Source organism: Patella vulgata, chromosome 9 (assembly GCF_932274485.2).
Source record: "Patella vulgata chromosome 9, xgPatVulg1.2, whole genome shotgun sequence".
Lineage (NCBI taxonomy): Eukaryota > Metazoa > Mollusca > Gastropoda > Patellidae > Patella > Patella vulgata.
In genome coordinates, this window is record NC_065887.2 from 1,909,281 (window position 1) to 1,921,402 (window position 12,122).

The window sequence follows — 12,122 nt, forward strand, 5'->3', positions numbered from 1 at the left end:
TCAGGCCTAAAGAAAGACTTGTAATAAGCAGATTTTGCTCTTACATAATGTATGTTGAATATATAACCTGTTATAGCCTGGGTAGATATTGAACCATGTACATGAGATGTGCTCTGGAAACAAAACTGGAGTGGACAGAGCCCTACCTTAAATTTGTTTGGGTTTGGATAATAAAAAAAAGGTTAATTTTAAGAACAACAATAGTTAAAGGCTTACCAAAGTATCATGCATGGCCAATTCAGATTTAAGAAAGGAAATTTCTTCTTGTAACTTTTTACACAAAAGCTGAAATAAATGAAATAAATGAAATAAATGAAATAAATGAAATAATGGAAGTTAAAAGTATTTTGATCTTCGGGTTTTGAGAGATGATAATCTAGACGATCTTGATAGAGATAAATATTGTTGAAATTTGATAATTACAGTTTCTAATATATCTGGACGCATGTGCAACTGAAATGAGTGAAAGAAAGTTCCGTTGCTAGGGAAGCAATCTTAGTTGCATGTTATAGGTATTTGAATGTGGCCATGGAATTGATGTGTAGTCATTGAAACGTTATATTGATAGTTAGTATATTTGATAATCAGAAAATAAAGACATGTAACTTACAGCAGGATCGTAAACTCTGTTGACAGCTGGTTCACTGATGACACACATCATTCTAGTAGCAAACCTTAAAGTTGATACCTAAATAAAACACATGGCAGAATTAATATTTTCTTAACCTGGGATTTTATTACTTACAAAATGACCCAAGTAATCTATATTTTTAGATGGGCGAGCTGTAAAATTTGCTTTACGTACCCTCGCAAAAATGTTTTTCAAAAAGTATACTAGACAGTTAACGCAACTGACGGTCAGGGAAGCTTGACATATATAAGTGAAACAACAACCTTTTTCAGTCGTCCCTACAAACGGGATTCAATAAATAGTCTACAATAAACTTTGGCCAACATTTAGTCTGTCCGCAGACACGCGTGAATGTCGACAAACGATTTTAGATGAGGCATTATAGTCCAATAGATGATTAACTTCAGCCAGGAAAATTCAGATTGAGGAGGCTACAATTGTTGCCATTCTAAATCTACTTCGTTTCGTATTTTTATAGATCAAAATTTCGTTTTACTTGTCTTTACTACACTAGGATCCGAAAGGGTTGTTCTGTAACCCGCGCACTGGTTGATGTGAGGGATTATCGAATGGATTTTGCCATTTTAAATATCTTTTAACGATGAAATTGTACGTAGGTATACTTACCGTTTCTTCCATCTGTGTTGCCTCCCCCCACATATTAGCGACCAGGACGGTATTACAGTTTCCACCAATAGAATCTTTTAAATAGTGGGTTAATTTTGACTGACGGAATGGTATGTGTTCCCGTCGTCTGTCAGCCAGTGCTACAATAACTTGTTCTAAAAATGACAGCGATTTGTTGATATACGTGGCCTCTGTTTGAGTTTTACCTTCCGACTGTAAAAAGAGAGAAAGGAAATGAAATGAGGTTTAACGTCCTACTGTTCCGCACCGACTGGGCTAATGCGAGAGAGAAATGAGGTTTAAAGTCCTACTGTTCCGCACCGACTGGGCTAACGTCCTACTGTTTCGCACCGACTGGGCTAATGCGAGAGAGAAATGGGGGTTTAAAACGTCCACTCGACACAATATTTCAATAATTCACTTGCGCGTAGGGGTCTTTAGCAGTGGGAGGAAACTGGAGGGCCCAGAGAAAACCCATGAGGTTGGACAGACGACCCTACTCCTTGTCACGTACAACCAGGGAATCGAAACCCCGCCAGTTGACTCAATGACAGACCTTATGATACAGCACGCACGTGCTAACCATTCGGCCATTGCCCCCCCCCCCTTCCGACTTGGCTAATGAAGACAGGCACATGCCATACAGTGTGATATGGGGGTAATTTTACCCAGACAGCATCACTACAAATATACAAGTCTCCCTTGGGACTATGGAGAGAAAGAAATCACAAACAAGTCTATCCATTAGGATATTTTGAGATTAACATGTGATATTGTGTTGGTACTGCAGTGCAGGATGACGGCACATCACACAACAACAAAATTAAACTTAAAATATATAAAACACATACATCCACTTCTCTAATGTAGTCTGTTTAAAAAAAAATGGTCCTCAAAACCATAAAAAAAAAAAAAGAATCAAAATCGTATGCAGTGATCCTTTGTCAGAATTGAGTGACATTTGAATCCTGTCGCGGTTCTGCCAATCGCAGTAACAGATGCGTAGTCAGCAGAATCGTTTTAGCTTTAGTGTCTGCCTTGCTGCCCTAAATTCTAGTGTTTATTTGATTGAGTTTTACAAGGGATTGAGAGAATTGAATTCCGGAACGTTCAATCAATTATCCTCTTCAGGAATTATTATTTGGTTACTCCAGCTATTGTTGAAGAATCAACTCACCTTTGTTTTTCCCAATCTTTCTGATCCTGCTAGATCTACGAAGTTTAATTTGGAAACGGTATATCTGGCATCGGATTGGACTCGAGATCGGGACTGGAAGATAAAAACATGTAACTATTAGCAACACATTACTCTTGATAAAACTAGTGGTATTACAAACTCACACAACACAGTAAAAGCCACCATGAACAAACTTCTCCACAATTTTCGTTTTTGTATCTTGTCAGTCAAATAATTTCTCGCACTACAAAATGATTGGATACTTGGCTGTAAAATCTTACAAGAATATTGTCAGCATGTTCATCAAAGGTTATGCCTGTCATGATAAGACTAGAGATAAGTAAAACTCAACGGAAGATTGGTAGAACAACACTTTAGATCAATCTGCCAATGAAACCCTGGTAAACTTACTAACCTCCAGATAAACTGTGAATATACAATGAGATCGTGATGACTGTTTATTTAAAGAATGAGCTGATATAGCACGATTCGTTTCTCCCTGAAAAAAAAAAAATAAAACTTAAATTCACTAATCACCCATTTGATGGATTGATAATCCGTTATAAACAGCAACATTTTGAAAATTGAATCTCTTAAAGGAATGTTTCAATTCCATTCAGTATTTATAAGATATGATAAATTGAAAATTCATTCGGCATGCACTGCAGATGATATGGTCAAACGCCAGGGCCACCAATAATAATCTTTTTCGTCCTGGAACTTTATCTTCCATAGATATTTTGATGTTTTCTTAATCAAATATTATCATGTTAGATTTAGATAAAGTGCTTCCAGCTCTCGCTATAAAAGTTCAAAAATAGATAGAAAAAAATTAATATATTGAAAATTTCGGTCAAATTATACTTAATTCTGTGCTAAATTATGAGTGTTGGGAGATGTATAGTAGATTGTTTATTACCGTAGCAACGGTACTGGACAAAGAACGCTGTCTTGATTATCCATTTTATAGCTAAATGTTTAAATCTCGTCAGAGTTCTAATCCGTTAAAATCTCTGCCATCCGATGGTGTAGAGTTATTGGTTTGTCAAGTATATAAATGTCTAAATAATATTCTATATAACACTGGAAGCCAGAATAAAGATATGCAATTAAGCAGATTTAGCTCTAACATAATGCATCTTTAATCTTATATTTAAAGCTATAATATGTTTTACAGCAAATTGTCACCTACCTCAAACAGCAGATTTAGAGCCTCTTCTTCATTTTGAACTAAGTGACATGAGAGACCTTTAACGAAAACACCATCACTATTCTCCGTGACAACCATCGGTTCTCCGTTCATCTGACCGCCATTAGCTTCAGGTAGTGTGGACAGTAAGTCAAACATTGTTTCATTATAAATCTCCATGTACGATATTCTATAGAATAGATAAATCATTATAAATCTCCATGTATGATATTCTATAGAACAGATAAATCATTATAAATCTCCATGTATGATATTCTATAGAATAGATAAATCATTATAAATCTCCATGTACGATATTCTATAGAATAGATAAATCATTATAAATCTCCATGTACGATATTCTATAGAATAGATAAATCATTATAAATCTCCATGTATGATATTCTATAGAACAGATAAATCATTATAAATCTCCATGTATGATATTCTATAGAATAGATAAATCATTATAAATCTCCATGTACGATATTCTATAGAATAGATAAATCATTATAAATCTCCATGTATGATATTCTATAGAACAGATAAATCATTATAAATATCCATGTATGATATTCTATAGAATAGATAAATCATTATAAATCTCCATGTATGATATTCTATAGAATAGATAAATCATTATAAATCTCCATGTATGATATTCTATAGAATAGATAAATCATTATAAATCTCCATGTATGATATTCTATAGAACAGATAAATCATTATAAATCTCCATGTGTGATATTCTATAGAATAGATAAATCATTATAAATCTCCATGTGTGATATTCTATAGAATAGATAAATCATTATAAATCTCCATGTATGATATTCTATAGAATAGATAAATCATTATAAATCTAAACTGGAAGTTTTAATTAAAATCATTTAAAGTTTCATTGGTTTCCATTAATTTCAGACCACAATCTTAATTTTCATTAGCTCAGTCGGAGTAGAAAAAGAGTAGAACGTAAAACCCTATTTCATTTTATCCTAAGACAATTAAAGTAATATAATTGTGATCTTTTTTCCCACAAGCCAGTCTACACATCATAAAGGTTTTTATAATCAGATGTGTTTAATTCAGTATTTGCATTAGAGGGAGCCACAGTGGCTCAGTGATTAAGGCGCTGGCTCACTAGTCTAGTGATGGCCGAGATAGTAGCCTTGGCTTGTCCAGCGTGGCGTCTCCTTGTCAGTATTACAGGATGGAGGGCCTGGCAAGCAACAGCGTCTAGTTGTTTGGATGAGATGAGAAACTAAGGACCTGTGTACACCTTGTCATGCATGTGAAAGAACCCTTGGCGGATCAAAATCAACTGACTGCCTGCACAAAAAGTCCCTCATAACACACTGTATTGCATCTGCCCATCTATATGAGCTTGGTTTGTGCAGAAAAGTAGGATGTTAAAAACCATTTCAATAATTCATTCTTTGCATTAAAATAGAAATGAAATGAATTGAAATTTGTTTTAATTTTCTACTGTCCTGCTACTATACTGAGCTAATGAAGACGGGCATACACCATACAGTGTGCTATGAGGGAAATTTTGCCCAGGCAGTAGCACCATGGCATACTCTTATATCGAATTTCAAGTGCCAAGGGATCTTCTACGTGCACGCCAATGTATACGTGCACACCAATTTTTCATCCCATCCGAACAACTAGACAGCTGTCCTTGTCGGGCCCTCCGTCCTGCACCACTGACCTGGGGGAACCACATCGGAAAATCGTGATGAACTTTCTCGGCCAAGGCAGGGATCGAACACCTGACCTCCAGGCTAGCGAGCCAGCATCTTACCCACTTAGCCACTGTGGCTCTCCGCATTAAAATAGTGCATATTTTTTAAATACCGGGAATGCGTATAAATCTTGACTTGTTGTGTCTACCAATCAGGCAGTATAATATTGTCAGATATATTTACCGGACATTGATGGAATATTCTGGTTTTTCCTCGATATCATGAAATAATTGAGAAATGGATCGTGGAATCAATCCTCGATGTTTATAACTCTCTGTAGCACCTGTCATGGTAAATGTTTTACCGGCACCAGTCTGGCCATAACACATCAAGGTTCCTGGAAATAAATGATGAAGTACATGTAGTTGGACAATAGTCTTTAAACTTACTTGTCATTCTCTATGTGAACAAAATATTTTGGGCAGGAGAGTGGATTCATTAGCCCAGTTGGAGCAGAAAAGTAGGATGTTAAACCCCATTTCATTCATTCGAACTTGATTTGTTAAGTACTGCATAGTATCTATTTTTATGTCTAACTGCACTCTCCCGGGATTCCCACATCATACCTCATTGGGGTCATAAAAAATATTACTATTATTACTCTTTATAAAACATTGTATCGTTGAGTAAGCAACAAATAACGACACTAAAAGATCAAAGTCGTCAGTTTATATACATAATGTGTATTAGTTAGTTAAAATTGTTAGTAATCTGCCAGTAGTCATTAAGTAAGTGTTTTGTCACTATGGTGTTAAGATGGTGACGATTGAATGATATACATCACAATTGTCCAGGTTTGTGTATTAAATAGTGATGGGTGTTATAATTAGTCACGCTTTTACACTAATAGTGACATCTTTTACAGTTAGTTACACACCTATTTATCAATGACAACTGTATAATTTCTAACCACTCTCTATACATACTAAACATTAGTTTATAATACTGACCACTTATATCATTTAATGACAAAAACAATCACTACTAAAAGTTCCAGGTTCATTATTGAATGGTATCAGATTACCAGTGAAAGATACCATTAGTTTACTATTTAAAAGATAAATTGCATGATAGACCACGGATGGTACAGACTACAGAGACTGCTTACTGTAATCAGTTGATATATAACTTTTCTGATCGCACACAGAGTCTGTGATTTGTGTTTTATTGGCTTCCTGTGTATTTGTGTTATGTTTGTTTTGCTTGTAAATGATGCATGGAGCAGTCATCCTGCCCTGCTGTGAATTTTGTTTTTTTAGTGTGTTATTATGCGACAAATCTCACCATTATAGCCATCTAAACTGGATGTAACGATATCAGATGCCAGGGTTTCATAGACGTGATCTTGACTGGCATTGTGGAATATTCCGTCCAACTTAAATCCCCAGTCCAATATCTGATTGTTAACAACTCCTTTTTTCGGATCTTTACGTGTGTGAACATTGACGCTCTGAAATAAAAACAATTTAAAGGCTCAATACCACTCTTGTTGTAACTGAATAATATGTCCCAATCTTTATTCTAGTCAACAAATTGCACTATTTTACAATATTTCAATTAATTCATGATACAAATTTCATCTTAACACACCTAATTTAAAAAATTGGAAAAATCCAACTAAATGATTTGAAAAGCCTAACGTAAACCTTTTCAAATGTGACTTGGATTTAAAAATATTTTCAAACCGTCCGGAGAAGTAAAATAGGGTGTAATGGATAATTTAGACAACAGGTAGGACACTTAAACATCTAGTACTTAGAATAAGGCTATTATTTATTTTCTGGATCTGTCAAGCCAGCAAGAGTGTTATTGTCCCTTTAATACATTTTTGGATGAATTGTTTTTTTTGTCAGACATACATAATTTAAATAAAATTGGAAATCTATAAGTGGTGGGTAGGTGTCTCAGAATTCTCTCAGGAAGCTACTAGTTTTGTTCTTATGCAAACTAGTCATTCGGATGGGACGAAAAAACGAGGTCCTGTGTATACATTGGCATGCATGTAAAAGATCCCTTTGCAGTTGGAATTTGATATAAGAGTAGACCATAATGCTGCTGTCCAGACAAAATTTCCCTCATAGCACACTGCATTTGATTACTGGTACCTACATTGGCATGCATGTAAAAGATCCCTTTGCAGTTGGAATTTGATATAAAAGTAGACCATAATGCTGCTGTCCAGACAAAATTTCCCTCATAGTAGTCATAGCACACTGCATTTGATTACTGGTACCGTACTGGTACCTCACGAATTTACTCACCCTATCATAAACTAGGCCAATGCGCAATGAATGGCCTATCTCATACTCAGAGTCCTGACAAAACTGTGTTAATCGCGATTCCTTGAATCCTTGTCTTGTCACCTAGAAGTACTAGTTTGATCTGCATTTCTACTAGTACTAGGCCTAATTCACGCCATTCATTTCAAGATTCCAAATTTTTAACCCAAATTTTACATTCTTGAATTGGACTTTTGCAAGTTGTTTTAACTATTTTTTTATTATTTTTTATTAGGCCTATATTACTTTAGTAGACTCTAGTCTTGCCATTTTAGTCCCGGTATTTTTTTCAGTTTATTAACTTTTTGGCTAATGACTTATTAAATTACCTTTCCATCTGGGAGTAATTCTAACGTATCTTCTGCAAAATTTGCTGTTGGTCGGATTCTTCCCCAAACGCAAACTTTCTTACTTCTTTGGTTTGTTTTACTACTCATGATGCTGACTTGAAACGTGTCACAAACATCCAATAACTACAACTATTCTTTTCCGACAAACTAAGCTTCCATATTTGTTTACAGGTTGTTAAGACCGCTACGCACGCGTCAGATGGGTTTCCGGCGGAAGTTTACGTAAGGATAAATTAGCTCTGATTATCCAGATTCTCTATCTGTTACCGAAACCATTGAAAGGTCTTGATAAACGCGAACCACAATATGTCTGCTCTCTAAAATGAAAACATCCGCTTTGCTGTAATTGCTGTGATTATTTCAAAGATTAATGCCATTCAAGATTAGTGATGTCACTCCTTTATTCGCCAGAAACGTAAGTAAACTTTAAAGTAACAGATTTCATAAGAAAAACAACAAGGTTCTTAATGGGTGTCCGCTTTGTATGCCATTTTTGTTGTTGGTCATTCTTGCATTTTATTGTTTTATTTATTTACTTTGACTTTGTTACTAATGTCAAAATATTTATTGATCTGTTTTCATCAATGACTTTGATGTACTTTACATAAAATGAATGTTAACACAGTATTCAAAATTTATAATACAATTGTATAAAATAAAATTGACAATATTGGTGAATGATAAACACAAAAGGTACCCGATATATAAATTGTAGATTTTGATATTTGTATTAATACTTCACTTGAACTTTGAACTGTCACTTGCAGCATCACTGATGAAAATTCTCAACAACTTGTTGGATGAGGTCTTTCAAAGTTCAATGCAATTACTGTCCACAATTTTGGCAACTAGCCACGGCTGACAAGGAAGTGTTTTTGATATATTATAAAGATTTGCCCTATTTGATATTTAAAGGATGTGTTTCTTGTGTTCATGTCATGTTTTATTTCAAATAGTGATGGTGGCAGTCTATATATACATGTATATAGAGTCAAGTCCATTTTAAACCTTGTGCATTCCATTTTTTCCTGTCTCATGACATGCTGCCTTCTGTTTTTTCAGTTTTGTATAATAATATCTATTTTGATACTGTTTGGCCATATTTGCATGAAAAATTTGTATTATTGACTGAGCTTGTTTCAGCTTTTTAGCAGAATGTTATAGATCAATTTACCTAAAGTCGTCATAAGGGAATTCTCTCTTAGTGATCAGTGGTATTGGAATTCAATGTTTTCGGGTGATTTATGAAAATAAAACGTTAGCTATAAGTGTGTTTTTTAATCACATAGATTTTTTTAAAAAATTGTATTTTCCGCGATATTCCGTTTCAGCAGATTGTAATACTGTTTCAAATGCCAGACTCCGCAATTTTTTAGTTTTTTCCTTGATCGCAGAAAAATCATCACCCCCACACATATCACAGACATATGGTCACACATGTGATATAAATTCAGGCTTTGTCATAAAACCAGTCTTTGATAGCTCCTTGCCATACAGGAGTGTTTACTTACCGCTTGCGGTTTCTGTTTCTCATCTTCAGTTGGTTTTTCACCGGAATCAACCTTTCATGATCAGAATCAGTGTGCTGTGATATGAGGGAATTTTTGCTCAGATAACCTTAGGCTAAATCTACTTGTTAAGGCCAGCTCAATTTTAGTCAAGGTCGCTGAGATGTAAATAAGATTAGGGCATGTAATTGTTGGTGAGATTGTAGGTTAGGGGTTAGGGTAAGCATTGGGGCTAGTATAGGGTTAGGGTTGGAATTAGCGCTAGCCCTGTTTACATCTGGTGACCTTTGACCAAACTTGAAGTTGGCCTTATCAAATAGATCTATCTGTTCTTTTTTGTGCACTGCATGCCAATATGTGAATTGGACGTCTGTTCTTCATCCCATCTGAACACCTTCTGTACCTCCGACATGCTGGAAAATCTGGGGGACCCTTTCTTGGACAAAACCGGAATTGTACTCAACCAGCGCCCTACTTACTAAATAACCGTGGCCCCCCCCCCCCCATGGCTTCATACATACATTTTTTGTAGTACAGTACTGCAACTTTTGTCATGAATACATTGTCCATTCTCGACTGGTTCATGTGTCAAAGGTCAAATAGTGCATTTTTCATGAAAACGACCTATATCATGCAAATTTTTATCTCCTCCTACAGTTTGGATCCTTCATCAAACTTTGACATAGTTTTCTACTGAAGAGACTTAGCAATCGGTAGGAAACCGACCTTTGAATTTACCTTTATTTCCAAATTTCCAACTCAGTGAACTTAAGTATAGTTGGAAAGCTTCAGCGATCGTTATCTTCTAAATTAATCAATGTATTGGAACCAAGCTTCACGGGAATAGTAGACAATGAAATTTGTTCATTTGATATGACATAATTTAACAGAAATCTTTGGATTTTGAAAAATTATTAAATCGTGTATTTTTCATGTACGTTAAAGGGACATTCTGGGAGATAAGATAGAGTTGATAGTTCTCGCTATAATAGTTAAAATCTAGATAACATAAATGGAACCGAGATATTAGCTTTTGAATTTTAGGCTATAGTCTCGATCATCATTACTAAAGTTGGTACGACAAAAAACAAAGTCTCGATTATCCATTTTTACGTTTAATTATCATTCACAAAATGTATTCCAATTGGCTAAATATCGCAGGCTAGCGATGGCATCGAGAGTTAATTATGGTCTTGATAAGTTAATTAATGTCTAATTAATAATTTAGAGAATATTTAAGGGTTAAAGAAAGGCCTGCAATAGGCAGATTTAGCTCTTGAATAATGTGTCTTTAAATTTATATTTTTAAATAATCGATAAAGACATGTATTTAATATGAACTTTAAAAGTATATTTAATATTATAATTTATCATCAGTCCATTGGTTCTCAAAGTATGTTCTACATTTTTTGAATGATTGTCGGCAATAGTTAGTTATCTCCCTTGCTATAACAAGATGATTTGAGAAGCAGTTTCACAGGATAGCCAGATCACAAACATGATTTGTAAATCTAACACTCTAGTGGCACGCTAGAGAATATCAGTAAACAAACGCCAAAAGGGTGAAATGTCGATTGCTTACTTTAATTTACTACTTGATGGTATGTGCAGGAGAACCACACCACACACAAATAGAAACCAATAAGACAAACTTGTGAGTGACACAAACTTGTGAACAGACATAATAAACAACAAAAACATCATCAAATCAACTGAATGGATCTGGGAAGGGGGGGGCTTGTCGTATATGTATGCTTCACAGTACATAGTCACACAGGCATGATATAGGCGTCACTGAAATGAAAACAAACTCACAACAATAGACGAAAATCTAAGATGAAAAGGGGAATATTTGCGAAGCATTGTATTATTCTAGTATATCATGATGGTGATGATCAGCTGTGTTTTTACAAGATATTTCAATGTCAGCACGCTGAAGAAAACGGTTTATAATTAAAGACAAGAGAGGCGCTCAATTGTCAGTCGGGAATTGACAGAATTGCAATTGATTGACGTAAAATTCAGTCCTGTCACACTTCTGTCAGTGCCCACAACAGAGGTGGTGTAAGTAGAATCGTGATGTAATTAAACACAATGAATATGTTTCAACTGTCATGGTTGGTGGAGATATTTTCTTATGCAGTCTGCGGTGGCGCATGCATTGTACCCCGAAAATCCCCCTGAGAGAATTCAACCCTAGTGCATTCAATCGAATATTCCAGGCTATGACTGTAAATAGTAATCACTAGTTGAATACTGTTAAATGTCCACAGTATATCAAAGCAAATTGAAGTGTACAACTATATGCTATTATTGGTGACAGCTTTATGTATAACCTAATTCAGTTTTATAGTTGATTTACATATGAAGATAAAGATAGACATGTAAGCATGTTATTTGAATATGGTGTAGACAAGGTTATTTGACCCTGTATTAGCTGGATATGATTGTCTCCCTTCCATGTGATTTAAATATGAAAATAATAGGTCATGCATAGACTGGTTTATTATGAAAAAGTTTACAAGTACTTTTCAAATATTTTAAAGCTGAAGTCCTTCATATATTATTTTAAAGCTGAAGTCCCTCATATATTTTAAAGCTGAAGTCCCTCATATA

General features: G+C 34.9%; 1 protein-coding gene across 2 annotated transcripts in view; it reads left to right on the top strand.

The window, feature by feature from the left end:
- Positions 1-8,297: 8,297 nt before the first annotated feature.
- The window catches only part of LOC126807981 (alsin), a 70,468-nt gene continuing 66,643 nt past the window's right edge, over positions 8,298-12,122 (top strand). For both annotated transcript variants that reach the window (XM_050532989.2, XM_056103159.1), the window contains exon 1: positions 8,298-8,413. In XM_050532989.2, the coding sequence (XP_050388946.2) occupies positions 8,388-8,413 (26 nt within the window). In that variant the 5' untranslated portion in view covers positions 8,298-8,387. The remainder of the gene's footprint in view (positions 8,414-12,122) is intronic.